We start from the raw sequence: 27,839 nt of genomic DNA, 5'->3' as shown, positions 1-27,839 counted from the left end.
AGCAAAGAAAGCATTTTTCAAGAATCACTGCAGTAGTGAATGGGGCCAGATTTTTCTCTGCAGGTGGTTCTGTGGGCGTTAGTATTAGTTCCATAGGGAAGCAATCTGTTCCCGTGGTTCTGGTAATCTCAGAAGATAAACTCAATAATCTACTGCAGATTTGACGTAAAGGCTGTTCTGTCACTTTATGATGCTGTTTTTCTGCTGCTGCCTATAATGGAGCCCTGACCATGTGACTTACTCAGAGTGTAAGTGCATGTGCTTCAGTTTACTGTATAAAAACAACGAGATGGATTCTTTAAGAAAGGAGTAGCTTTAAAGGATTTAACTTATTGCTTGTAATGCCTTGTTCCTTGAGGAAAAGATGGGGGAGTTAAGATACTGGAGGTTATGGGTGAGGGCATTTGAAAATGCCATAGGTGGGGAGCATTAAACAGAGAATCTTGAGTCCTGGGCTGGAGGGACAAGAGTTTAAAAGAAGAACATTGGTTGGTGCAGTGGCTGGATAAGAGTGGCAGAAGCAGCTTCCCGTTAATTGTTGTTGGAGAAGGGAATGACAACCCACTCCAGTATTCTTGCCTGGAGAACCCCATGGATGGAGGAGCCTGGCAAGCTACAGTCCACAGAGTTGCAAAGAGTCAGACACGACTGAGCGACTAACACTTTTACTTTCCCTGGTCGCTCAACGGTACAGAATCCGCCTGCCAACGCAGGAGATATGGGTTCGATCCCTGGGTTGGGGAGACCCCATGGAGATGGAAACTGCAACTCACTCCAGTCTTCCTGCCTGGGAAATCCCATGGACAGAGAGGTCTGGCAGGCTGCAGTCCATAGGACTGTGAAAGAATTGGTCACAACTGAGCGACTAAACAAGAACAAGGGGGTATTAATTTGCTAGAGTTGCCATAGCAAATACCTCAGAATGGGTGGCACAAGCAATAGAAATTTAGTTCTCAATGTACTGGAGGTTGTAAATCCAAGATCAAAGTGTTGACAGGTTTGGTTCCTCTGAGGCCCCTCCTTTCAGCTCTTCTTCGGCCTCCCTCTTGCTGCCTCTTCACATAATTTTGCCTCTGTGCATGCACACATCCCTGGTGTCTCTGTCTTAATCTTCTTTTCTTACAAGGACACCAATCAGATAGAATTAGAGCACTCCCTGGTATTCTCATTTTAATTTAATCACCCCTTCAAAGGCCTTATTTCCAAATACAGTCACATTCTTAGGTATGTATTCTTATGAATACATATGAATGGGAGGGCGGTTTGCAGTTCACTCCATAATGTTAGCAAAGAAAAAAAACCTTCAAACTTGGGTAGTTTTGCTTCTCCCAACTCTTGCTTGTCCATAAGGAAGAGGAAAGAGTATTTGGAAAGTCGACGGAAAATAGTAGATGGAAGAAGAGTCCCATAAGGCTCTATCAGCTGATGATATCCGGCATGGTGAAATTGTTTTTCACTCTTCAGTAGAAGAGAAGAGTGAAATAAAACCTCTCTCACAGGTTTCCCCCACTGTCCTACCTGACTCAGTTTCCATCCCAGGAATTTTTAAATTGTTGAGTGACTTATATCTCTGAGTCAACCTGTTGAGGCTATTGTGGAATTTTAGTTCCCATTCCCACAAAGGTTGACCACCAACCAGGTTGATGGGTACATTTCTTTTCCATGGAAACAAAGTGTATCAGGTCAGGTATAAATGGGAAAGCGTTAGGGAGCTTGGGAAGAGGCCTTCACACCATGGAAGCACTGGTCTCATTTTTAGGAAGTTATGCAGATAGAATTCACAAATTTATTATAAGCACTAAAACCAGATTATTTGGTTTATTCCTGGTCATATAATAGGCATTAAGTACATTATTATACTCATTTTTTTGTTGTTGTTATTCACTGTAATATCATTCTCAAGAAATCTTGAGAATATTATCTTTTGGAACTAAAAAAATAAAATTTTACTTTAGGTTCCAAGGCTCTTGAAATTGTGATTATCCCCTTACAGAGGGTTGCTATAAGGAACAGAGGTTTAACTTTTAACAGAAGGATAATGGCTATAGAATCTCAGCCTCTTTCAATGCCCCAGCACCCTTTAGGTCAGAGAGTTGTCTTATTCTCCACTGTCATCATCAAACTCTGCTCAGGATTAATAATCCTCTGGTTACTCTAGATGAGAATTATGATGCCAGAAAGAAGAGAACTTTAAGTGAGCATAAAGAACAGTGAGGTGGTTTTGCAAAGAAGGATGAGAAAAAGGGAGAAACTCCGAACCCAGAAAGAATAAGCATTAGGACTCAGACTAAGATTATTACAGATATTTTATGGTCTGCCTGATACATTATAAAGATAAGACTATGACAGAGATTGGGATATGTTTGTGCTCTGGGAGAAACGGAAAGACAGAGAAGGGGTAGGTAAATGTCCAAGTATATACTATTATATCATGCACCTAGCTCTTGAAGGAAATTTTGAGTCTCTAAGTTATTAAATAGAGTGAGGCAATATTTAATAAATCCAGCCAAGTTTAATGCACCCACTCCCTTGAACTCCTCAGCATTTGAAGGCATGCCTCTTTGTGGGAGAAGATCCCACCAGTAGAAAGATGATAATAATAATTACTCATCACCTCTGATATTATGGGTATTTTTATCTATAAGAGTTAGATATAGATAGCATCACTGACTCAACGGACATGAATTTTTAGCAAACTCTGGTGATAGTGAAGGACAGGGAAGCCTGGAGGGCTGCAGTCCAAGGGGTCACAAAGAGTCAGACATTACTTAGTAACTGAACAACAGCAACAAGAAAAAAAGGAAATACCACTTTTGGAGTGGTGATATCTATGCAAATATGACTTTTCATTGATGAGAGACTACCTTGTGATGGGAGTCCCTTAAAAGATGGGGTGATTAGCTTTGGCAGGAAGTGATGTTTTGAATAGAGACAAAAACCCAGTTGGCCAATTTGGTGGTTAGTGATCAGAGGGTAAGGGTGCTTCTTCTGGAAATAGGGAGGAACAAGTGAGAAAATCAATAAGAAAGAGATAACCCCTAAAGAAAGAGAGACAGAGAAGCATGTTACAGAAACTGACACAAAGTCAGAAAGCCACTGTGAAAAGGATGCAGGCTCTGAACAAATAACTCACTTCCCACCCCCAACCTTTGTGCCATACCCAGACTGAATGATTTGGGGTGAAATGGTATGGAATTTGGAAACTTGAGAGATGTTGTCCATTCTCAATCCCCATGTGCACACTTCATATCAAAGCCTGTTGGCATTTTTTGTTGATAGATAATTTTCCAATAGCATTATGTGTTATCAGTCACCACACCCAGGAAGGTGCTCCATCATTAAACCATGTTACTGGGATGAAGAGAGCAAGTTGCCCCTTTTGGACAATGCTCCAGTCCCCATCCAAGGGAGGGGTATCTGGCGAGTACCTCTGAGCCAGAAGAGCAGGATGCCATCAGTGTTTGAACAGGGAACCCTGAGACTAGCTACTTCTGTATTTAGCCCACATTCAGTAATTCCTCTCCACCACACCCTATTAGTTTCCCCAGCAGTATCTGTGAAATGAAAGGTTTCACACCTTGTTGAGGAAATTTCAGGCCACAAATAACAAGATGGTGGAGTGTTAGGCTGGTGATAGAAGATCCCTGATAACACATCACAGGCTCATTTCTTTTACATGTTGAATTTTTTTTTTCATTACTTTGTTTTTGCATTTATGGTGGAACAAAGATAACTGAAGTTCAACAGTAAAAGAAATAAAACCAAAAACTATTTTAAAACTGTTGTGCAGCTTTGATTATAGACAAATTTGTCCCTGCTCTAACAACTTTTTTATTATTATTAGGATATTCTTTGAGCTTACCTCAAATACTAGAAGCCTGGCAGTTTGATATGGGAGAGATATAATAATAGTAAAAATAGCACATTTTACATTAGAAACAAAAGTTTAAGTACCTGAAATATGCCAGGCATTTTCTGGATGTTACTGTGGTATGATATGAGGAGAAGATAATACAATTACGGCTAAGGAAGGTCCCTAGACTGAAAATTGTCTGCCGGGGACCATAGAGGATAATTTGTTTCACTTCAAAGGTCTGCAGTTTGAGTTAGATAAGAAATTTTAAGAGTTGGTTCTTTTTTGCCACAGCAGGAAATGTGTGCCTCCTTCTGAATTGTCAGTGATTCATTGCACATCTGTAAGTGCGGTGCGCCCAAAGGTCAGGGTACAAGCCTTACTTACTTATGTGAAGTTTTTTCCTACCTTTGAACTTTTAAAGACTTTTATTACAGTGTCTCAAAGATCAATGTGTGTTGTTTCATCACTTTGCATTCTAACAATGCACTAAATTTGGCTATTTGCAGTGATTTTTTTCCTCTCTTTTTAATTTTTATTGGGGGTATAGTTGATTTACAATGCTGTGTTTGTTTTGTACAGCAAAGTGAATCAGTTGTACACATACATGTATCCACTTTTTTTTAGATCCTTTTTCATAGGCCATTACAGAGTATTGAGTAGAGTTCTCTGTGCTATGTAGCAGGTTCTTATTAACTATCTATTTTTTATATATTAGTGTGTATATGTCAGTCCCAGTCTGCTAATTTACCTCTTCCCCTTACTTTTCCCCTGGTAACTGTTAGTGTGTTTTCTGTATCTGTAACTTTATTTTTGTTTTGTAGCTAAAACCAGTTTTGTTGAAAGAAGGCAGAACAAGTTTGAGAAGGATCTGGATACATTATTTCCCCTTCATTTTCTATGAACAAATCCCAGGAAATATTATTCTAGAAAACACTGTCTTGTTTTTTCAGGGTGAGGCTAGTGTGTAATTCTTGGCAACCTATTGAGTTGATACACAGTATCAATTCAGAAATTAGACATCCACGTTTAAATGGAGGTTCAATACAGAAAATTTATTTGCAGATTTTTTTGGATCAGAGTTGACACTATTAACTCATGTTCAAAAAAAGTCACATTTCTCTATACATTTCCCTAAGTGTGTTTTTTTTTTTCTGGTGTCTTTAACCAGTTTCTTCCAGTCCCATGAGCTCTTTGGCCTCTGACTTCAGAGGCACACAAAGCTCAATAATTTCACTAATATCCTTCATAAAACAAAATTATATTTTATTGAAAAATGATAATGTTAGCTAACTCCATTTAAGACAGAAAAACCACATATTTGTTTAAAATGCTCAGACAATCCTCTACTTGGATATGCTGTGTAATGCGAAATCCTAACATCACAAACATGAACTTATTCTCTTCTGCCTTTCAAACGGGTAATTTTGGGTGACTTACCTAATACTGGCAGGAGCAAGACCGTCTCCCCAGGACTTCAACCTTAAAACCATGGAGTAACTAGCCCCCCCACCCTTTTTATTCCCCTGGTTCACTCAGACCCCTGAAGAACTAACTTAAGCCAATCAAATTTGTATTTTCTCCCTGCATTTGCTAGTATCTCGTGATCTTACTTAGAAATTCAATTTCCACATTTTCCTAATCAAGACCTCTCATATTTATCTCTTTCTCTCTAGTCCTCATCTCCATGGATTCTTCTCCACTTTATTGCAAATTTTCTAGAGATGACCTTTATAGCTATCTATGCTACCAGGGCATCCAGTCCATTTCTTTCCCCCATAACATCAAATTCTCCCCAGCTCAAGATGTTATTATTCCTCACTGGCTATTGCAGTACTCTGCTAACTGGCCTTCCTTCTTCTAGGTTTGAACTCCTCCAACCTGGTATTCACATGCATACAGAGTGATCCTTATGAACCACAAATTCACTCTTAGCACTCCATTGCTGAAGGCCTGACTCTGGTTTCCCACCCCCACAGGAGCCATTCCAAATTCTTCAGTGCAGATTCAGAGTCCACCATGATCTGACTCCCACTTCCTCCCCAGTCTTCTTACAGCTGCACCCCATACTCCAGACATGATGAGCTGTTTATTGAATGTCTGCATAGCCTCATGCTTTTCCTTTTTCCAACTGAGCGCTCTACCTAGCACGGTAATCCTGATTCTGTTCATCTAGCAGATGTAAGATCATCTTTCAAAGTACTGTTCAAGTCCCATCACTTCTTTGAAATCTTTCCTAACCTATCTCCCTACCTGCAGTCCCAGCTTCTCTCAAAGGACCTCTAACACCTTAATGCACTAAAGGTTCATCAATGTGGTGGAAACTGTGCATTGTCTTCCCTAGTCACCATGTATCTTCTCTGTAATATCTCCAGTTAGAGAGATTAAAAAACTAGAAAATATTCTTAGATTCTGGATGTGAAAAACATTGTTTTGTCTTGCTGCTATCCTGCAGGACATGAGATGCGAGTGCACAGAGGCAGTGGCCAGCCTTAGTATTCCTGTAAGTGGAAACCATCCTCGTGGGTAGCTGGAGATACTCGTAGCGGAGGCATCAGGAGACTGCTGCCCTCTGTTCTGCTTCATGGTGTGAGGTTGCGCTTGGCTATCCTGTGGTAGATCCCTAATTCGGGCCCTTCTATCTGCTGCATGGGTTCTGTCAATATCTATTTCCCTTTATTATATTCCTTGGTGTCTGGTGTACCTGGAATGGTTTCTTTTTCCTACATTGAAATCAGATGCATTCTGACTGTATTAAACTGTAACACCTCAAAGGAAGAAACAAGGTATTTTTACTTTTATATTCTTGGAGCCTACCATGGAGTTGGCTCTCACCAAATAAGTGATTCATTACATGAGCCAATAACAGCTCCAAATTATACATCACACTAAACATAAATCTCACACTGACACTCCAACTTCTCTTTAATGTTCTCCTCACTTGTCTGGCCAACACTGTCCCTTCCTGTGATTCAGTCTAACAGTTCTAGTTACAATATTCTGTATACACACACACACACACACACACATATCTCCCCCCTTTCAATCTCTTTGTTCTAATGGCTCCTGCAAGTGTCTTCTTCTCATCTCACATTTACCACTTCTGGCATGAAAAGACATAAATAACAGATCATAATAAATAATCTGCCCAATTATGGAACAAAGTTATGCTTCTGGTGCTTTCTAGCATTAATCTTTGTCTCTCTCTCTGTTGGTGAGGAATAGTTTTGGCTACAACTAAAAGAAAATCCAATTATAATTACTTAAACTAATCAAGATTAAGTTTTATTTCATAATGAAAAAACTGGAGGTGAGTGACTTCTGGCTTTGGTTTAGTAATTCAAGAATGCTTGGACTGCTTCATACAGTTCTCCTGAACTTCCCCTCATGGATGCAAATGACAACACAATTCTGGTGTTGTGCCTGTACTTAAGGCAGAAACAGGAAAGAAAGGTAGAACCAGCCCCGCCTGTGCCTTTTATCTAGTGGTTTTCTAGAAACCATTCAGCACATGGTCTGCTTTTACCTTATTTATGAGTACAGAGTCAGATGGCCACCCTTGCTACAGGGGAGTTTAGAAAAGCATATTTTCAGCTTTGAGAATAGAAAGAGGAAAATTGGGGAAATGGCTAGTGGGTTAGCCAACCCAGAGTGAATACCGTATTTTCTAACTCATTTAATACCATCATTATTCTTTGGGCACGCTTTGGGCCTCATATTTGCCACCATCTCCAGGGGTACTTATCACAGTGCTGAATATCTGGAATATAAAGGTGGTCAATTATATGGGTAACAGAATTTCTGAAATGAAAACCCCACCACTGTCTAACATGGAGTAGACTGGAAGAGATGAAAATGCACTGACTAGGTTCACCCAAAAGCAAGAAAATGAGCAAGAAGGGTGTGAATTGCTTCCAGAAACAATTCACTATTATCATTTGAGGGTCATTAACCTCTTTAAATAGTATCACCTAAATAGCATTTGCTTTCTGTGTTTATCATCATATGCTGAACTTATTTCTTATAGTTCTTTGGAGATGGCATAACAGTGTGTGTGGTTGATAGGTACAAGCATTTTTTTTAATGTTTATAAACTTTGTCTTGAGTTTAAACATGTTTGTGTAATTAAATGCTGGTTCATACACAACTACTTAAGTGATAGGGAGAAAGTGGAATCTGAAAGACTTGATCCATCATTTGTGACTAGTACATGAATGTTGCAAAGTTGAAATGTTTAGTTATCCCAGATTGACTGTCCTTAACATCAGGATCAACCATAAGATGAGCAGATGATGTTCTCATTTAAGATCTTCCCTCTCTGCTGTTCCCCTGGTATTTATTTTATCATGAAATAATGTTAAAATGAATCTTGAGGCAGGGCTGAGGGACGTGACTAAGAGAGGCAATATCAAAAGTATATCTTAAAGAGGAACAGGAATTGCCTCTATGGCAGCAGTGTGGTGAAGCGGAGTCGAAATGGGGAAAAGACTTTTGGTGGATTGTGTACAGTCAGGAAGATCCCCTGGAGGAGGAAATGGCAACCCACTCCAGTATTCTTGCCAGGACAGATGTCCAAATCTCCTGGACAGAGGAGCCTGGAGGGCTACAGTCCATGGGGTCGCAGAGAGTCAGACATGACTGAGTGACTGAGCAGGCACATTCAGTGATCTCAGGACCCTTTTAGCACCATCTAACAGATCCCCCTGTGTTCCTGTCATCCGGGCCAACCGTACTGTCTAGAGCTTTAGGACTGCCCACTCCCTGTAGGAGGGCCCTGCTCAGATTATTAGAAGGAGTGCTTCTGTGATAATCACACCCTTCCCTCAGATAGAAATTAGGTATCACAGCCCTTTACTAATTACAGGCTTGTGGTTCTGGTGCCCTCCCAATAGTAAATTGCTTTGAGGTAGCAGCTGGAAATTGGGGTAGTAAAATAAACCCAGAAGAGGCTCGTCAAGCTTTTCTTACCCATAAAATGAAAATAAAATGTCATATTTCACTGAAGTTCTATGAAAGGAAAAATTGGAAAGATAGCTCACATTGCTTAGTAAAGAGAATTTTGCTATCAAAACACACCATCATAGCCACTGTTAAAACAAAAATGCAATCAGGAAGATTACTTGAAATGTTTATATTTACTTCCAGTTTTCAAATTAAAGTGGAGCATCATGCGTCCTTGGGTTGCCATTCAAATTCTTTCTTCCTCTATTGAGTCTTATAAATGCAGTAACTGATAAACTTCTTTCTCTAGAAGTAGAATGAGCACCCCAAAGCTGATATTGTTTTTTTCTTTTTTGTGAGCCTCATTGCTTGTGTAATGCCTGTAAATCACCAACACATCTAGTTCAACTTTCTTATTCCATAGATGTTTGTTTCTGATTTTAAAACTCTCATATAAAACACCTGCCTAGTACTATTGAACCGGAAAAGGCAATGGCACCCCACTCCAGTACTCTTGCCTGGAAAATTCCATGGACGGAGGAGCCTGGTAGGCTGCAGTCCATGGGGTCGCTAGTAGTCGGACACGACTGAGCAACTTCCCTTTCACTTTTCACTTTCACGCACTGGAGAAGGAAATGGCAACCCACTCCAGTGTTCTTGCCTGGAGAATCCCAGGGACGGGGGAGCCTCGTGGGCTTCCGTCTATGGGGTCGCACAGAGTCGGACACGACTGAAGCGACTTAGCAGCAGCAGCAGCAGCAGCAGTACTATTGAACTACCTTATTTGCAAGTCATTTGCCTTAGAATAAATGAATTTGAGCAATTAGACGCCAACCAATTCTATTAATTTCTCATTGCAGCAGGACCTTTCCATAACACATCACTGAGAAATCCTGTTTCAGCTTGGGTATAGGTAACTCTGCTTTGTGTCCCCTTTTGGACAACTGGCATACACAGCCCTTCCTTATATTTATCCCCAACCTCTCTCTTTCCACCTTCCACTTTCCCAGTTCTATCTTTTGGAGCAATACAGAATGTCTGTTCTTCAAGCCCGGCCAGCATGTCAAATAGTTGCGTTGAATGTCAGCTGACAGGTGAAAACGGTTCCCTCGGGACACACGCCTCAGCATTCTGTTCTAATGGCTTTTAGTTCTTTCCATTCTCTCTCTGGCGGATCTCTTTTCTTCTTTCTTTCTTTCAAGTGAAAAAAACACAGCCCAAGTGACATAGGTTAAGTGCTGAGTGAGAACACAAGCGCCTTTACCTCTGCGGTGTGACAGCCACACAAGGAAAACGACCCTTGTTCTCGCCCTGCCTTTCCTTCTCCTTTACCGACCTCGCCACACATTCTTCCCATTCTGTGTGGGTTTGTGTGTCTCTGTGTGTGATCATTCCTGATTGAATTATAGCCCCAGCCTTGGGCTCTGTTTTCCAGTTGGAGAATAACAGAGAACAAGTGTTTAGTAAGGTTACCTAAACCTCAGTTCGGGAAGAGGAGTCTAGCTTAGTCTCCTTAGCCTCACCAGGTGGATCCAAGATCAGCAACAGGCTTGGCTTATCAGATGCTGCCTAACGTCTGGGACACACCCAGTGCAGGGTGAGCTTCGCGGTCCGGCCGCCAGGAGGAGCAAGTGCTCGCAGCACAGGGAGTCCGCGCGTGGGCGTGGGCTTGGACGTGGGCGTGGAGCTGAGCGGAACGCTGCTGGGCCCCTAGGCTTGTGCTTCGAGGGCCGCGCGGGTCGCGTTCCAGAACATGGGTGACAAGTATGCTACTCTGCTCCGGGCCCAGCTGCATCTGGATTTCATCCACGCCAACTCGTGAGTGCCCCCTTGTAGCTGGAACGGTGGGGAAGTTTCCACACAATGGAGAAGACTCTTGCCCGTCTCCTCGCCAAGTGCCCTTTAAAAAAAAGGAACTTGGTATCATTGATTCATGGATTTATTTATTTAAAATGTATATGCTTTAAAAAAAAAAAAAAGGCAACGAAAAAGTGATGAAGATGTATGTTCTAAACCAGGCTGAACGCCTCTGGTGCCCTTCAATGAATACCAAGTGGTAGGAAGGCCCACATTAATCACTAAACAAAACTATTTAATTGTAGGTCAGCAGAAGCCTCATTCTAACTTGGCCTATCTATAGTCATTTCTCTACCGAACATGCTGACATTTTAAAGATTAAAGTTGCCCTCCAGAGAGCAATGGCAACCCACTTAAGTATTCTTGCCTGGAAAGTTACATGGGCAGAGGAGCCCTGTGGAGCACAGTCCATGAGGTCGCAAAGAGTCCCACAGGACTGAGCGACTAAAGCCAGAAAGCAATTTGTGTTTATTGATTCCAGCTTCTGTTGCCTCCTGAGTCTTTGTGAAAGTGTAACCTATTGGAGAAGGCAATGGCACCCCACTCCAGTACTCTTGCCTGGAAAATCCCATGGACGGAGGAGCCTGGAAGGCTGCAGTCCATGGAGTCGCGGAGGGTCGGACATAACTGAGTGACTTCCCTTTCACTTTTCACTTTCATGCATTGGAGAAAGAAATGGCAACCTACTCCAGTGTTCTTGCCTGGAGAATCCCAGGGACGGGGGAGCCTGGTGGGCTGCCATCTATGGGGTCACACAGAGTTGGACACTACTGATGCGACTTAGCAGCAGCAGCAGCAACCTCTTTGAAGATAGGAATCTCACATTCTAGTTCTTACTAGGACATTTTCTTCTGTCAGGCCAGTATCCTTTTTGAATACTCTTTAGGTGTTATTTCGAATATTCACATGGCAGAGGCAAATGCCAGCGTTTTTCTCATCTGTTATTTCCAGTACCGCAAAGCCTAGCAGTGAGTGCTAGGTTGATTTGGGGGAACCTTTTTAGTAATTTGGCTTTACCGAAAGTTCTGACTGATAGAAAGAATGTGGCAGAACTGAAGCAACGGAAATGGAAGTGTGAAGCCAGGCCTTGCTGCTTGGGATAAACAGTGTCCTTCTTACAGACCACAAAAGAAAACAGCCAGGCAATATTCAGCAGGTACTTAGTTCTAACTTGTTATCAGGGAGAATGATTTAAGCTGGAAAGGATGGTACAAAATGTTAAACGTTAGCTGAGGCAGAAGACAAATGAAGAGCTAGTAATTTTGAGTAAGTGGAAGAAAAATTACGAGTGCTAGAAAGGCTGAATTTTATCTTAGAAAGTTATTTAACCTCATTTTTGTATAGTTTCTGTGGCTATTTTGCTCCCTAGCCTCCTCCTCCTCCCCAAACTACCTCCCTCAAACCACCCCATTATCACTTGGTGGTCTGTTAACTTAATAACAAAAGTGACAGCAGTGTGAAGCCGCAGCAACAAAATCAGCCACAACTTGGCCTACCCTCAGGTCCCTGGGATGAGATTTTTTTTTTATGTTTTATTTTGTATTGGGGTATAGCCAAGTAATAATGTTGTGATAGTTTCAGGTGAACAGTGAAGGGGTTTAGCCATACATATACATGTATCCGTTCTCCATCAAACTCCCCTCCCGTCCAGGCTGCCACATTAACATTGAGCAGAGTTCTGTGTGCTATACAGTATGTTCTTGTTGGTTATCCATTTTATTTTTTTATTTATTTTTTTGGTTATCCATTTTAAATATAGCAATGTGTATACGTCTATCCCAAACTCCCTAACTATCCTTTACTCCCAGGCAACCATAAGTTTGTTTATTAGTCTGTGAGTCTCTGTTTCTGTTTCGTAAATAAGTTCATTTGTATCATTTCTTTTTAGATTCTACATATAAGGGTCATCATACAGTAATTCAAGTTAAGATTTTTGATTGAGACTTGCCTTTACTGAGACTTGCATCAGTAAAACAGCAGTGATTTTTTTATTCCTCCTTTACATCACCCCCGTATCCAATCCATCCTCAAGTCCTCTTCATGCTAACTCTTGTGTCTCAAATTCATCTGTTTCTCTTCATATTTAGTGCCATCTCCTTTCTGGATATCACATAGGCTCTAAACTGGATTCTTTGCTTCCTGTTCTTGCTCCCCTATGATCAGTTTTTCTGAAAGCTGCCAGAGTGAGCTTTTAAAAACCACCAGATACGTCACTTTATTAAAGCACAATGATGGTTTCCAGTTGCATGTGGACTAAGTATGAGCTCCTAACTGTGGAGAAGGAGGGACTACCTGACCTGACCATCCCACTTCTCAATGTGATCGCCTAGATTTACTGCAGTGAGAGCAGACTGGCCTCCTTTGCTCTTTTCTGCTTCAAGGACTATGCACTTTCTGTTCTTGCGAGAGGGTTTCCACTCTCGCTCTGCAAGGGACTGAATTCTCATCTTCCAGGGTTCAGTCCTTGTCTTCCGTGAAGAGAGGCTCTGCCTTCCTCAGAAGGCTCTTCCACATCACTGTTCCTCTATGGCACCGAATCACAAGCTGTGATATCATCTTTATATGTTCTACTTGTGAATTTTTCATATCCCCCACTAGCTTGAGCCCCTAAAGTTGTAAAGACCATGTCTGCCCACATTGGTATGTGGCAGGAAGTCAGTAAAAGTCTTGAGTGAAAAAGTACAGAAGCTTATATGACTTTCTTTCTTTTTTTTTTTTTTTTTTGGTCGGAATGATTGAAGTTACTTTTCTGAAGAATTGTTTAGAAAGGCATATGGTTTGAAGTACTGCTTTGTAAAGCATATCACTGGCACTTTTCTTTTGCTGTATTTTAGATTTTTAAGTACTAAATTTCTTTTGATTGAAGGACACCTTTTTGCAACAATTGTATTAGTGGATTTATTTTAATGAAAAATTTGAAAGCTGACTAGAGTCAAGAGATCCTGCTGTCTTCAGCATGGGTTTATAGTTTAAAATTCCCAAAATAGATATATGTATGCATTTTTTAAAAATAAATTTTTGGCAACAGTGTTGTCCTGTGGTCTGGGGGTATTTGGAGTTGTTGAAACATTGCAAATGATCCTTTTTCCTGTACAAATGAGCAGGGTTGTTTTTTTTTTTAATTGTTGACCATCCTATGCTATTTCTTTATTGAGAAATGAAGGAAATTACAGATGGTTAGTACTAATACTAACCATATTTTAACATATCAAAATGTTAAAATACTAACATTTTGAAAGCAAAGGTAGATATTTATAAGTCCAACAATGAAATCAGTCAGCATGCATAACAACTCTGCAGGGAAAAAAAATCACGGAACACTCTATGATAGCTGTATATAAGACAGTCTATTAATTTTTGTGTCATTAAAGCAAAAATTGCAATCCATGCAGTTTGTTTTTTTAAAGCTTGTACCCAAGCTTTTCACTCTTATAAGAAGATAATATTTTCAAACTAGAGGGGATCAACAAAGTCTTTGAATACTAGCGAATTTAAGGTTTTTTAAAGGATTACATTAAAATAAAAATTAATTCCATTTTAAATTCCAATTTAGTTATCCAAACAAAACTGCAGCGTTTTATAAAATTGAAGCAGGAACCTGAGGATTCCTTTTTCCGTCCTCCTAACTATCCCAAATCTGGCAAATAGGGCCAAACTTAATTTCTCTCTAATAATGCAGGAGTGGCATAAAAAGGCCAGTGAGTGGCTCTTCTGAACTACTCACAGATTAGAGTCAAACAGAGAGGGATATAATATTAGACAAATGAGCAGACGTTTGTTGATAAATGTGTTTCTTTTGCTTCTGCTACCTGTTTACTATATATAAAAAGAAAATTGCTGACTGACTCTTCCCTTCATAATGTTGCCGAATGAAATATCCACATCAGGAAATGGAAATCAAAGGTGGAACCTGAAGGCGGTTTGATTCCACCCACAGAGAAACATTCAGCCTTCCAAGTAGAAACAGTGATGGCTATCTAGTGCTTTCTGTGCCCAGGACTTGTCAGGAGGGGTACAGGGGAGAGTGAATGCTGGTCATCTGTGAAATTATTTATAGGCGTGGTCTTTTCCGAGGTGAAAAGATTCCACAGAAAAATGTAGGTTAGTGGTGCAGACCAGAGTAACCTGCCAATACCTGTGTCCGCAGATGAAATCTTAAGGTCTTTCAGTGAGTCTGGATTTTGGTCAAGGTTTTTCAGAAATTATTTGGCCTTAAATAATATAGTTTTAATGAAACATTCTCTGAAAAACTTAAATGCTTATAAAGCAATATTAAAATGTCAAAATTTGCTCTAAGTACAGTCAGGTCCTTGAAGTCTTTGTTTTATTAGGAGTAAATAAGGTATTTTGGCGATAGGGTTCTTAGCCCTGGCTTTGTCATGGAGTACATGTACTTCAGAATCTTGACTTTGCTGAGAAATTTCTAGAATAACTTCTTAATTGATTATCTGCCTCAAACTAGAGAACATTGCATGTGTCTTGAACCTTTTACATTGATTACAGAGTTGGTTTAACTTTTATTTTCCCTCTGTTTCTTCATTAGCACCACTCACAGTTTCCTTTTTGGAGCACTAGCTGAATTGCTGGACAATGCGAGGTAAGGCTTATCGTAAACAAAGGTTATTCAAAGGAATTTTGTGACATTAATAAAGTTAGCCATATTAGATGAAAATATGATGTCATTGTCTCCACTTGGAATGCTTCATGAGTTAATTTTCTGTAAAATCAAGGTATGATAGGAAAAAGAACAGTTCAAGGGAGAAATTATTCATTTTTATTCAGTTTGTATTTATGATTAGACTTGAAGTGCTGGTAAATTGGACATCTGTTTTTGTGTTAATAACCATGTAATGAGGCTTCCCTGGTAGCTCAGCTGGGAATCCACCTGCAATTCAGGAGACCCTGGTTCAATTCCTGGGTCAGGAAGATCTGAAAAAGAGATAGGCTACCCACTCCAGTATTCTTGGGCTTCCCTGGTGGCTCAGACAGTAAAGAATCCTCCTGCAATGTGGGAGGCCTTGGTTTGATCCCTGGATTGGGAAGATCCCTTGGAGGAGGGTAAGGCAACCCACTCCAGTATTCTTTCCTGGAGAATCCCCACGGATAGAGGATCCTGGTGGGCTATAGTCCATGGGGTCACAAAAAGTCGCACAGTACTGAGCAATTAAGAACAGCACAGCACAGGGCTTCGCTGGTGGCTCAGTGGTAAAGAATCCACTGCCGGTGCAGGAGAGGTGAGTTTGATCCCTGGGTTAGGGAGATCCCCTGGAAGAGGAAATGGCAACCCACTCCAGTATTCTTGCCTGGAGAATCCCATGGACAGAGGAGCCTGGTGGGCTATAGCCCATGAGGTTTTAAAGAGTTGGAGATGACTTAGCAAATAAAAACAACAGCACAGAATATATTATATATTATTTATATTAATAAGTATATTCCCTGCCACTGATTGATGACTATATTTCAGTGTTTTACATTTCCCCCTCATTTTTAGCTTTAGAAGGGAGGTGACTGTGCAGCCATTTAACCAGCCATCAAGACCTCCTTCCTGTTCAGCAAAGCTCAACACTAAGTAAAAAGTCACTAGCACCTCTTTTTGTGAAACAGAAGAACAAATGGAATCATAGTCATCAAAAAAGGGAGGGAAAAGAAGAAAAAAATAAAGTTGGTTGGTCAGAAGAGCTGTGAACTCAACTTAGATAGAGCTAACAGGGATACAGCCACTGCACATTAATGTTTGTGGTTAGTCTCTACAGCAGGGCAGGGTTTCTACTGTTTGCTTCTGCTCAAGCTCTGAAGCAATATTCCTGTATCCACTAACCCTCTGTCCTACTAAAGTTCTGTTTTCAGCAACTTGATACCTGTAACTGTGAAAGAATGTACTGGTCCATTTTGCCAACTGTCTTTTCTCCTATAAAGTTGTTTCACTTATTCATTTTAACAAAGGAGGGCAAGTAATACCAGAGTATAGAAGAAATCGAACAATGGGACTAGTTTATGGAGAGTGACTGGCAAAGAAAGATTGACTGCAGACTCAGGGGAGTGGTAGAAATATGATCAATTGAGCAATTCTTTGAGCAGCACTTGTAATCTGGCAGCACCTTGACCAAGTCTAGCTTGCCTCATGTTTGACTCATAGTGAAACTTTGTACAGTATTCATAAAGAATAAGCAGAAAAGGCAATGGCACCCCACTCCAGTACTCTTGCCTGGAAAATCCATGGACCGAGGAGCCTGGTAGGCTGCAGTCCATGGGGTCGCTAAGAGTCGGACACGAGTGAGCGACTTCACTTTCACTTTTCACTTTCATGCATTGGAGAAGGAAATGGCAACCCACTCCAGTGTTCTTGCCTGGAGAATCCCAGGGACGGGGGAGCCTGGTGGGCTGCCGTCTATGGGGTCGCACAGAGTCGGACACGACTGAAGCAACTTAGCAGCAACAGCAGCAGCAAAGAATAAGAGGAAGGAATTGTTTATAGAGTTTGAGAAGATGAAGTGCCATGTTGAAAAAAAAAAAAAAACTGGACCCCATGCTTTTTTTCCCCCAAGATTATATGTAGCAACTTTGAGACCAGCTCAATAGGATCAGCCACGTAGCAGGTGCTCTCTTGGGACCAGCCTGTGTCTTCAGCTTTGCCATTCCCAGGGCTCTCCGTGGCCAGCCTGAACTCCTCAACTTGTCTGTCTTCAGGGGATACTGGAGTTGGTCACCACTGCTTAGATGCCAGTAATTGACAACAAATAAAGCTATTTAACAGACCTACTCAAGATACTCTGTCGATGTTATGAAGGTCTTCTTAAAGTCCCAGTGTTACTCTGAGATGTTATTTCATATCCTTGTATTCAAGATTTTGATGGTTTCCTATACTTGTCTAAATTAGAACTGGATGGTATTAAAAGAATGTTGTGGAAAGAGTAGGAAAAACTATGATGGGACAGGAAGAAAATCCTTAGGGGACTCCTCCTAGTACAACAGGTGTTCAGAGAGAAAGTACCTGCGTTTAAGTATAAAGCTTATTATGAATGTCTTAACATGCTATAAAGGTGAATGACTTTTCTTTGTCTTACCCCATGAAATTTCTCTGTGAAGAAATTGTTTCTATGAAAATAATTTTAGTATAGTGGCATTTATTGAGCGATTATTGTATACCTGATATCTTGTATAATGTATGCTTATATAATGGAGATTATGATACCTGTGTGTCATGCGTTGTGGTAAGGATTAGATGGAAAGGTTTAAGAATACCTCATTCAGAATTTGTCACATAGAAAATGCTCAAGAAATGGCCATGGTAACTCCAGAATTTCTGTGGAGGAGGCATTAGAAGAAGCAGTTGGGTAGAGAAAGGAGCTAAGGGGCCAACTTTGTATAACAAGGACAGTGTACCTACCTGATTGACCTAGGCTAGTTTTGGGTTGAGACTTACAGAAATTTTGGGAGACACAGGTTTCCCCGTCTGAGTCCCGTTGGTTGTTACTATTCTGAGCTTCCTTCTAGATTCCCCTCAACATCCTTACTTCCCCATCAGTTAAGACCTCATTGTCTTCCTCCTTTCTCTCACAGCTTTCACATGGAAACCTGGATCTTCTGGCTCTTTTTCCTTGCCTTTTAAAGTTTTCACTTTAAAAGTTAATTTAAGAAAATACACAAATAGTATCTGTGAATTGTAGACAACTAAGAAAAAAACTAAGGCAGTAGTGACCTCATCATGGCGGGAGTGGTGTATACAACTTACTTCTCTGTAAAAAGCCAGGTATTAAGTATTTTCACCTTTGAAGGCCACATGTCCTCTGTTGAAGCCATTGAAATATACCATTACAGTGTGAAGGCAGACTATAGGCAACATGGAAAAAAATACGTAAATGAGAAGATGTAAATAAGTGGTCATGATTGTGTTCCATTAACTTTATTCACAAAAAGTAGTTATGGTCAAGATTTGGCCCATAGACCATAGATTGTCAGCCTCTGACCTAGAGAAAACCCCTGTTAACATTTGATCTTTTTCCTTATAGATACACACATGTATATCATATATGTTCCTTTGAAATGTGATTATATGGTACACATAAGCATTTTTTTTTGTTCTAAAATATACGAAAATCTTTATATGACTTCTGGATTATTTTCCAACCAACTTTTTTAACGTTCATATTCATTTTCTTGAGCTTCTTGTGTAACTACCACTAAATTCTATCTCTTTTAAATTTTTGAATTTTAGGCTTTGTAGCATTCTCAAATTATGAGTGATCATAAATCTTAGTCTACAAATGCAGGGAAGAATATTTTAGTAATTGTTTTTAAAGAAACTTAAGTGGGTTTCTCCATTGTTTGTTACCTGACAATAGATCATCTGTCACATGAGCAATTCAGATTAATGTAATTTTCAAAAACACAATATCAAACTGAAGCAATAATATTTTTATATTGTTTTCAGAGATGCAGGGGCTGCGAGACTTGATGTGTTTTCAGGTGAGCACATTTGCTTTTTTATTTTTTATTCTATTTTTTAAAAACCCTGTAGTTATTTTGATTTCCTTTTATTTCATGAAAATCAAACCACATTCTATAGATTATTAATGCAATCTAAGTGCTTCATGAGTTCAGGGACCCTGTGGGGAGCCAGGTTGAGAACAGTACACTCTGAGTGAAATTGTTCACTTGTTAGGGGACTCATTTACAAAATTAGATCTTCCAGGGTTTTGTGAAAGCAGCAGAGTGATTTGGAGCAGTTTGTCTGCCACGGAAAAACTGTTTTATTTTAAAATGAATATTAACTTGATGGGTATTCATAATTAACTATATGCCATTCCCAACTTATCACAGTTTTAAAGTGCATAAGTGAATGTTGAATGGCCATAACATTCAAACCAAGCTTGTCGTCTTTACTGACTTAATTTTTAGTCACCAAATATTTATTTCACTTACTGGTTTTTTTTTTTTTTCATTAGAACACAGAGGAAGTTAGGTTTGTGATCCAGTCCTGTAGTTAACACAACCTGGAGAAACAGCTGTTGTGTTAAAGCTGATCCCCAATCCAGATCCTGTTAGCTCTCCTGTAAATATTGGCTGGTGGTCACAGGCCAGGGGATGTGGTTCATGATGTAAATCCTTATCAGCATTTAAAAAGCGACTGAGTTCAATTCAGTTTTCTAAGTGTTTAAGATTTGTGCTAGGTGGGTGCCTCTGGCCCATGAGGAAGAGGTTTTGGTTCTGGTTCATGGACATGTTGAAAGATTTGAGGAAACAAAGTAAATGCCATTCTTCTTCCCTTTCTATTCCCCGGGTTCTTAGAAGTTTGAGAAATAAAATAAGAGCGTTGGTCTTCATTGCTGATAAAGTCTAGGTGGAGTGTGGAGCTCGGTGTGGGAGAGCGTCAGGCACTCGCCCTTACAGCGTCACTGTGCTCTCTGCAGGCAGCTCGCTCTCAGAGGGAACAGGAGAGATTTGAGCTGCACCTTCTCATAGGTTATTCTTCCCCAGATTACTAGTCAGATGAATGTGCTCATTGCTCCAGGAGAAGGTGATCAAGAGACAGAAAAGGGTGGGCCCCTTACCACTGCTGACTGAACTCCATTCCCCATAGGAGGAAATGTCTGCAGTGGAGAAAAAGTGATCTTCCATCCATATCCAATTATATAAGTGAAAATGGGATACAATGTCTCTTGCCTAGGAGAAGCTCAAAGCATGGTAGGAACACAGAGAAAGAATACCTCTTATTAAAGATCCAGGGGTTGAAATATGGATATGATTTGTGTTAAGTAGTATAGGAAGAGAAGAATTTTCCCATCTGAGGAATAATTGTGAGAAAAAGAATGGAGGTAGACTAGTTCGGAGACTCATTCATTTATTCAATAACAACTTATTGAGTATCTATCATGAATGAGCCAAGCAGTTTTTCTGGGTGCTAGGGACAGAGCAAGGAGCACCATGTTTGATGAAGCCTGTGCACTCATGGAACATGCATCCTAATGAGGATAGCTAGGCAATAAAGAAGTGGACAAGTAAATAATATACCAGGCCATAATAAGTGCTAAAAGGAAAAAAGAGGACAGGGTGATAAGAGAACAGAGAGTGATGGGAAAGATGTTCTGTTTTTAATGGGGTGATTAGGGAAAGTTACTGTAAATAGGTAATAAGCCAGCCAAGACCTGAATGACAACAAGGGAGTGAGCCATATATATATTTGAAGAAAAAGCATCCGAGAGACAATGACTAGGCTAGGTTGACTAGAGCTAAGACTTAGAGCCAAATGGATGAGCACCTTGAATATCATACTAAGGTTATTTTCTTTCTGTAGCCAGTGAACCATTCAATAGTCTAGAGCAATGTCATTTGACAAATTAGAAATGTGCTCTTTTCTTTTTAAAGAAAGTTACTCCAGCAAGTGATTACAGAATGGTTTGTAGATGGTGTGCAGAAGTGTGAAAGGAAACCAAACAAGGGGGTCTGTGGAATGATCTACACAAGATTTCACGAGGATTCAAACAAAGGCAGTGGTCCTCACAGTGGAGAAGGGAGGAAACATTCAAGCTGAATTTCATTCAGAGCACACATATGATTGATAAGGGGTTGAAGGGTTGAGAAGAATTATCTGGAATCACAGAGTTCAACAAATGTGATCAAATGATCAGAATTCACACAGTGTGTTCTTTTGGGGGAGTACAGGACACCATGGGGGCATGGCAGTATTTACTTCACCCCACTTTCTCTGGCACTTGGCATTATTACAAAAAATAAACAAGCATCTTTGCAGTTTGCATTGAAAGGGGCACCTTTTCTGTATTTAGGTTTTATGTGTTTTGTGAAAAACTGAACCTATGGTTTTTTAATTTGAAATTACCTATTCATGTTATAAAACTTTTTATTGCTGCAAACCATAATATGGCTATCAACCCAGCAAATTGATTTTTCATGAAAAAATGAAAAAGATAAACTAGGGCAAAGGCCTATGTACCAATAGATAGAATTGGTATTGGAATACAAAGTTAAGCACTGGACTAGTTTTTAAATTATTTACTGAGGCATGTGAGTTACTTTCCAACCTTAAGTTTCCTTTAGGGCTATAAAATCCAAAGTGAATATGTTCAGACACGGCTGTTTTATCTGTCTGTGTGTGCTAGTTCTAGTAAACATGGATACGTATTCCATACATTTTTTAGTGCTTGCCAAGTGGCAGGCTCTGGGCTAAGTGATGAATATACACAGTGCCTCCTTTTAAGAAATCACCATCCTAGTAAAGGATCTGTGGAAAATACAGTATGCAGTTTCACTTTTATGAGTAGAAGGCCCTTAGCTTTCATCAGAACCACTTGTCTGGAAGAGAAATGGATGCATCAGCAGGTGTTTGAATATACTTTGAAAAGTAGGAAACACAAGTTACAAGGAAAACATTCATTATGGCCACCTGATGATGTGGAAGAATTAGGAAGTCTTCCTAGAAGAAACAGTCTATAAACTAGAGACAAAGGAAAATAGGCCTGAGTCTGGAGAATCAAGCATGGAAAGTGTGAAGGAGCAAAATATATAGTTGCTTGAATCTGGAGAGAACGTAGGACACTGATGGTATTGCAGAATGTTTGAGATGTTCGAGATTAAGCCCAAGGTGATTATTTGTATGGAAGTGGAAGAATGCAGGGAGAAGGCAATGGCACCCCACTGCAGTACTGTTGCCCGGAAAATCCCATGGATGGAGGAGCCTGGTGGGCTGCAGTCCATGGGGTCACTAAGAGTCAGACACGACTGAGCGACTTCACTTTTACTTTCCCCTTTTATGCATTGGAGGAGGAAATGGCAACCCACTCCAGTGTTCTTGCCTGGAGAATCCCATGGACGGAGAAGCCTGGTAGGCTGCAGTCCATGGGGTCGCACAGAGTCGGACACGACTGAAGCGACTTAGCAGCAGCAGCAGCAGTAGCAGCAGGAAGAGTGCAATATGGGCAGGGGAGAAGATAGTAAGAGATGAGCATGGAGGGTGCATTAGGGTTCTTCAGAGGAACAGAACCATTGGTAGGTAGACAGAGATCTCTGCCAACCCCGTTCTCTCTCTGCCCTCTATATCTATCTATCTGTCTGTCTGTCTGTCTATCTCAGTCTCTCTCATTCTATCTGATAGACATATAGTAGACAGAGAGGAAGAGGAGGAGGGGCATTATTTTAAGGAGTTGACTGACTTAATTATGGGGGCTGGCAGGTGTGAAATCTGCAGGGCAACTGGCAGGTTGGAAATCCAGGTGAGAGTTGATGTTGCAGTCTTGAGTTATAAATCTTTAGGCAGGCCAGCAGCCTGTACGCTCAAGCAGGGTTTCTATGCTACAGTCTTGAGGCAGAAAATTGATGCTTCTTTGGGAAACCTCAGTCTTTGCTTTTACAACCTGTAACCAATTGGATGAGGCCAACCCACATTATAGAGGGTACCTGCTTTACTTACAGTTAGCTGATTATAAATGTTAATTATATTCAGATGCTTTCATAGCAACATCTAGTTGACCAAACAACTGACACCATAGCTTAACCAGGTTGACACATAAAATTAACCATCTTAGAGAGGTAGGAGGGTCAGTTTATGAAAGACAGCTAGATTTGTTAACTGGTTTGGCTTTCATCCTGTGGGCAGTGGGAAGGCGTGCAAGGTTTATAAGCAGTTCAGTTCAGTAGCTCAGTCGTATCCGACTCTTTGCGACCCCATGAACTGCAGCATGCCAGGCCTCCCTGTCCATCACCAACTCCCAGAATTCACCCAAACTCTTGTCCATTGAGTTGGTGATGCCGTCCAACCATCTCATCCTCTGTCGTCCCCTTCTCCTCCTGCCCTCAATCTCTCCCAGCATCAGGGTCTTTTCAAATGAGTCAGCTCTTCGAATCAGGTGGCCAAAGTATTGGAGTTGCAGCTTCCACATTAGTCCTACCAGTTAGCACCCAGGACTGGTCTCCTTTAGGATGGACTGGTTGGATCTCCTTGCAGTCCAAGGGACTTATAAGCAGGAGAGCAGTGAAACACATGATTGGCTGTAGACTGGCTGCACTCTCTCATTTCTGGGAGCAAGGAGTACAGGGGGTAGGGACTGCTGCTGGAATCCAGAAGAGAGATGGTAGTTTCCTGAACCAAGGCAGTATTGTGGGGATGGAGAAAGTGGTAAAATTTGAGAAACGTGAGGAGGTGGAATTGAGAAGGCATGTTTCTACATCAGGTAAGGAAGTGGAGAACTTGATCCTGAGACTTTGACTTAGGCAGCCAAAGCCTAATGGCAGAGTGATGCCATTTATTGAGCAGGAAGCACCAGAAGGAGGAGGTAGTCTGACGAGGGAGAAGGTGCTGTGGTTTGCTTTGGACATGCATACTTATCTGATGGCTCAGATGGTGAAGAATCTGCCTGTAATGCAGGAGACCTAGGTTCGATCCCTGGGTCAGAAGAAAATCCCCTGGAGGAGGGTATGACAACCCACTTAGAATTCTTGCCTAGGGAATCCCATGGTCGGAGGAGCCTGGCAGGCTGCAGTCCATGGGGTCGCAAAGAGTCGGACATGACTGAGTGACTAGACGTGTGCGCATACACACACACACACACACACACACACACACACACTTAACCGATAGAAATCAATCTGATATCCATAGTTTTAAGGGACTGAAGTAAACAAGGCCAAGCCTCAGTACTAGGGGAGGGAATATTACATTTTGAGGTGGTGATTGTCTATAAGCCCGCATTGGAATTTATAGAACAATTAAGCATTGTATGGGCTTCCAAGGTGGCTCAGTGGTAAAGACACCACCTGCCAGAGCAGGTGATGCAGGTTGGCTCCCTGGATCAGGAATATTCCCCAGAGAAGGAAATGGAAACCCACTCCAGTATTCATGCCTGGGAAATCCCATGGATAGAGAAACCTGGCAGGCTCCTCTGGGGTTGCAAAGAGTCAGAAATCACTGAGTGACTGAGCATGCGTATGTAACTCTTGGGAATTTTGAGTCTTTTCTACCATTCACCAAAAAAAATGCCCTGCTTTCTTAGATGAGAACTATATACCAAGAGCTGCAAAATCAGTTGTCGCAACTGCATAGCCTGAGACTTGTGTCAGGTGGTTCCGAGTTCTGATAAACCTTAGGGTAATCAGGAGGAACTGCTATTCCTAAACTCCATCCGAGACCAGTTAAACTATCTCCCGATGATTCACATATGCAACCAAGGTTGAGAACTACTGCATTGCGCAGAGAACTCAACTGGAGTTGAGTAGAGAAGTATCAGCCTTGGTCAGGGGAGGGCTGAACAGAGCAAATTCGTAAAGAGGGTAGGAATATTCTGACACAGAAGTTGAGGTAAGCAGACCAGAAATCAGTTAGAGAGAAGAGCTGGAGAAATGAGATGGTTGGGGAGATCCAAAGGGTTTGTAAACAGGAAGTGAATTGGAGGAGAGGGGATTACAAGTGAACACATGACCAGAACATTATGAACACAGAAAGCTCAGGTAAGATTTTTTAGGTACTTATTTATAGATTATCTTGAACATTTAAAAAATGTGGATTAGAGGTAACCATTGAACACAGAGTTGACTTCACTGATATGCTAGAAATGAATCTGCAAGGATGGAATTAGTAAATCGGTGGCTGCCCGGAGATGGGCCGGGGGTAATAGAGCATGGAAGGGTCGGAAGGGAGAGACCTCAGAGGGCAGGAGGAGGCACCTGGGATGACGGTTATGTTCACTACCTTGATGTGATGGTTCCACAGGTATTTTCCTGTGTCAGAATGTGTCAGATTGTACATGTTAAATATGTGTAGCTTTTTTATGTGTAATCTATTTCTCAATAAAGTTGTTACCGAAAGAGAGAGGCTTCTTAGAATTGATATATCTAAATGTTGAAATTACTTTGAAAGCCAGATTACGAACTGTGCATTGAAATTAATCTTCATTACTTTTAGTTAAAACTTCTCAATTTTTAAATAAGAGATTATATTATGTAATTGAATGATATCTCTTCATCATCAAAATTGATTCCAAATAACTTAGGTATTTTCAAAAATATTTACATTTTCAAGAGGTAGATATTTGCTGCCACTAAGAAGCAGCCACAAATGGCTCTTATGGGAATTAGCTACTTGGAAGAGAGCCTGATGAGTTTAATGAGAATGACCTGGATTGACTTTGAAATTAGTGCTTTGGTGGAAGGGTATCAGCATTGATCAATTTGATAGAGAGATCCTGGAGTCACATCCCTGGCTCCTTTTATTCCCTCCTCCAGGGAGAAAACACCTGAAGTTTAAAGGACCAGTCCGATTCCAAAACAGGGCATGTCATGCGGTCAGTCCAGGTCAGTCGCACAGTTGTATCCAACTATTTGCGACCCCATGGACTGCAGCATTCATGCTGTATATGTCGTTTATTAACATGTTTTAAGTCAGTTTAAAGCCCTTTTGTTGCATGATTGTTTTCCTGCTGCAGTTTCTCATGAAACTATAGCCAAGATGACTTTCTGAGCTTCTTCCTTGTGCCATAACTCTGTCACTCAGTGGCTGCATTTGAGGAGGACAAATAATTATGTGAGCAGCATGCCTTTCTGATGAACAAATTAAGCCCACTATTTATTAGTAATAACTGCTTTCCCTTACAGTGGATAATGAAGAACTGCAGGGTGGATTCATGTTGTGCTTCCTGGATGATGGATGTGGTATGAGCCCTGGTAAGTTAATTATTTAGATTCCTACCTGCCTGTTAGAACAAACAGTCTGAAAACCCATAAAATAAATAAGAATAAATTGAGCTATCTACATAAAAACTGGTATGGAGCTATTAGGGAAAATAAACCCCAGACTTATTGTTGAGCTTTTTAGGCTTAAGTGTTCCCTCTGACAGAGTAAATTCATTGTAACCGTCTGAAGCAAGACCAAAAGTGAACATAAATCAGTGTTGCTGGAAAAATGACAGATGTAAGGTACAGATTTCTTTTTTTTTTTAATTTTATTTTATTTTTAAACTTTACATAATTGTATTAGTTTTGCCAAATATCAAAATGAATCCGCCACAGGTATACATGTGTTCCCCACCCTAAACCCTCCTCCCTCCTCCCTCCCCATACCATCCCTCTGGGTTGTCCCAGTGCACCAGCCCCAAGCATCCAGTATCGTGCATCAAACCTGGACTGGCAACTCGTTTCATACATGATATTTTACATGTTTCAATGCCATTCTCCCAAATCTTCCCACCCTCTCCCTCTCTCACAGAGTCCATAAGACTGTTCTATACATCAGTGTCTCTTTTGCTGTCTCGTACACAGGGTCATTGTTACCATCTTTCTAAATTCCATATATATGCGTTAGTATACTGTATTGGTGTTTTTCTTTCTGGCTTACTTCACTCTGTATAATAGGCTCCAGTTTCATCCACCTCATTAGAACTGATTCCAATGTATTCTTTTTAATGGCTGAGTAATACTCCATTGTGTATATGTACCACAGCTTTCTTATCCATTCATCTGCTGATGGACATCTAGGTTGCTTCCATGTCCTGGCTATTATAAACAGTGCTGCGATGAACATTGGGGTACACGTGTCTCTTTCCCTTCTGGTTTCCTCAGTGTGTATGCCCAGCAGTGGGATTGCTGGATCATAAGGCGGTTCTATTTCCAGTTTTTTAAGGAATCTCCACACTGTTCTCCATAGTGGCTGTACTAGTTTGCATTCCCACCAACAGTGTAAGAGGGTTCCCTTTTCTCCACACCCTCTCCAGCATTTATTGCTTGTAGACTTTTGGATCCCAGCCATTCTGACTGGCGTGAAATGGTACCTCATAGTGGTTTTGATTTGCATTTCTCTGATAATGAATGATGTTGAGCATCTTTTCATGTGTTTGTTAGCCATCTGTATGTCTTCTTTGGAGAAATGTCTATTTAGTTCTTTGGCCCATTTTTTGATTGGGTCATTTATTTTTCTGGAGTTGAGCTGTAGGAGTTGCTTGTATATTCTCGAGATTAGTTGTTTGTCAGTTGCTTCATTTGCTATTATCTTCTCCCATTCTGAAGGCTGTCTTTTCACCTTGCTAATAGTTTCCTTTGATGTGCAGAAGCTTTTAAGGTTAATTAGGTCCCATTTGTTTATTTTTGCTTTTATTTCCAATATTCTGGGAGGTGGGTCATAGAGGATCCTGCTGTGATGTAAGTCAGAGAGTGTTTTGCCTATGTTCTCCTCTAGGAGTTTTATAGT

The 27,839-nt window shown here is 40.8% G+C and overlaps 2 protein-coding genes across 10 annotated transcripts in view; one reads left to right on the top strand and one right to left on the bottom strand.

Annotated features, from left to right (window-relative positions):
• The window catches only part of C2H3orf85 (chromosome 2 C3orf85 homolog), a 32,614-nt gene extending 22,237 nt beyond the window's left edge, over positions 1–10,377 (bottom strand). The window contains exon 1 of one of the 2 annotated variants that reach the window (XM_055568127.1): positions 10,268–10,377. The gene's annotated coding sequence lies outside the window, so the exon portion shown is untranslated. Of the gene's footprint in view, positions 1–5,293; positions 5,344–10,267 lie in introns of those variants that run through there. The other variant, XM_055568126.1, reaches the window with a different exon arrangement.
• A 92-nt stretch (positions 10,378–10,469) lies between these two features.
• The window catches only part of MORC1 (MORC family CW-type zinc finger 1), a 170,433-nt gene continuing 153,063 nt past the window's right edge, over positions 10,470–27,839 (top strand). Inside the window, exons 1-4 of one of the 8 annotated variants that reach the window (XM_055568119.1) lie at positions 10,470–10,612; positions 15,195–15,248; positions 19,083–19,117; positions 26,252–26,320. In XM_055568119.1, coding sequence (XP_055424094.1) covers positions 10,548–10,612; positions 15,195–15,248; positions 19,083–19,117; positions 26,252–26,320 — 223 coding nt within the window. In that variant the 5' untranslated portion in view covers positions 10,470–10,547. Of the gene's footprint in view, positions 10,613–15,194; positions 15,249–19,082; positions 19,118–21,998; positions 23,836–23,909; positions 24,078–24,456; positions 25,109–25,293; positions 25,371–26,251; positions 26,321–27,839 lie in introns of those variants that run through there. The other 7 variants (XM_055568117.1, XM_055568118.1, XM_055568125.1 and 4 more) reach the window with 7 other exon arrangements.

This window comes from Bubalus kerabau, chromosome 2 (genome assembly GCF_029407905.1).
Source record: "Bubalus kerabau isolate K-KA32 ecotype Philippines breed swamp buffalo chromosome 2, PCC_UOA_SB_1v2, whole genome shotgun sequence".
NCBI classification, from domain to species: domain Eukaryota; kingdom Metazoa; phylum Chordata; class Mammalia; order Artiodactyla; family Bovidae; genus Bubalus; species Bubalus kerabau.
This window is presented reverse-complemented; position numbering and strand designations above follow the sequence as displayed.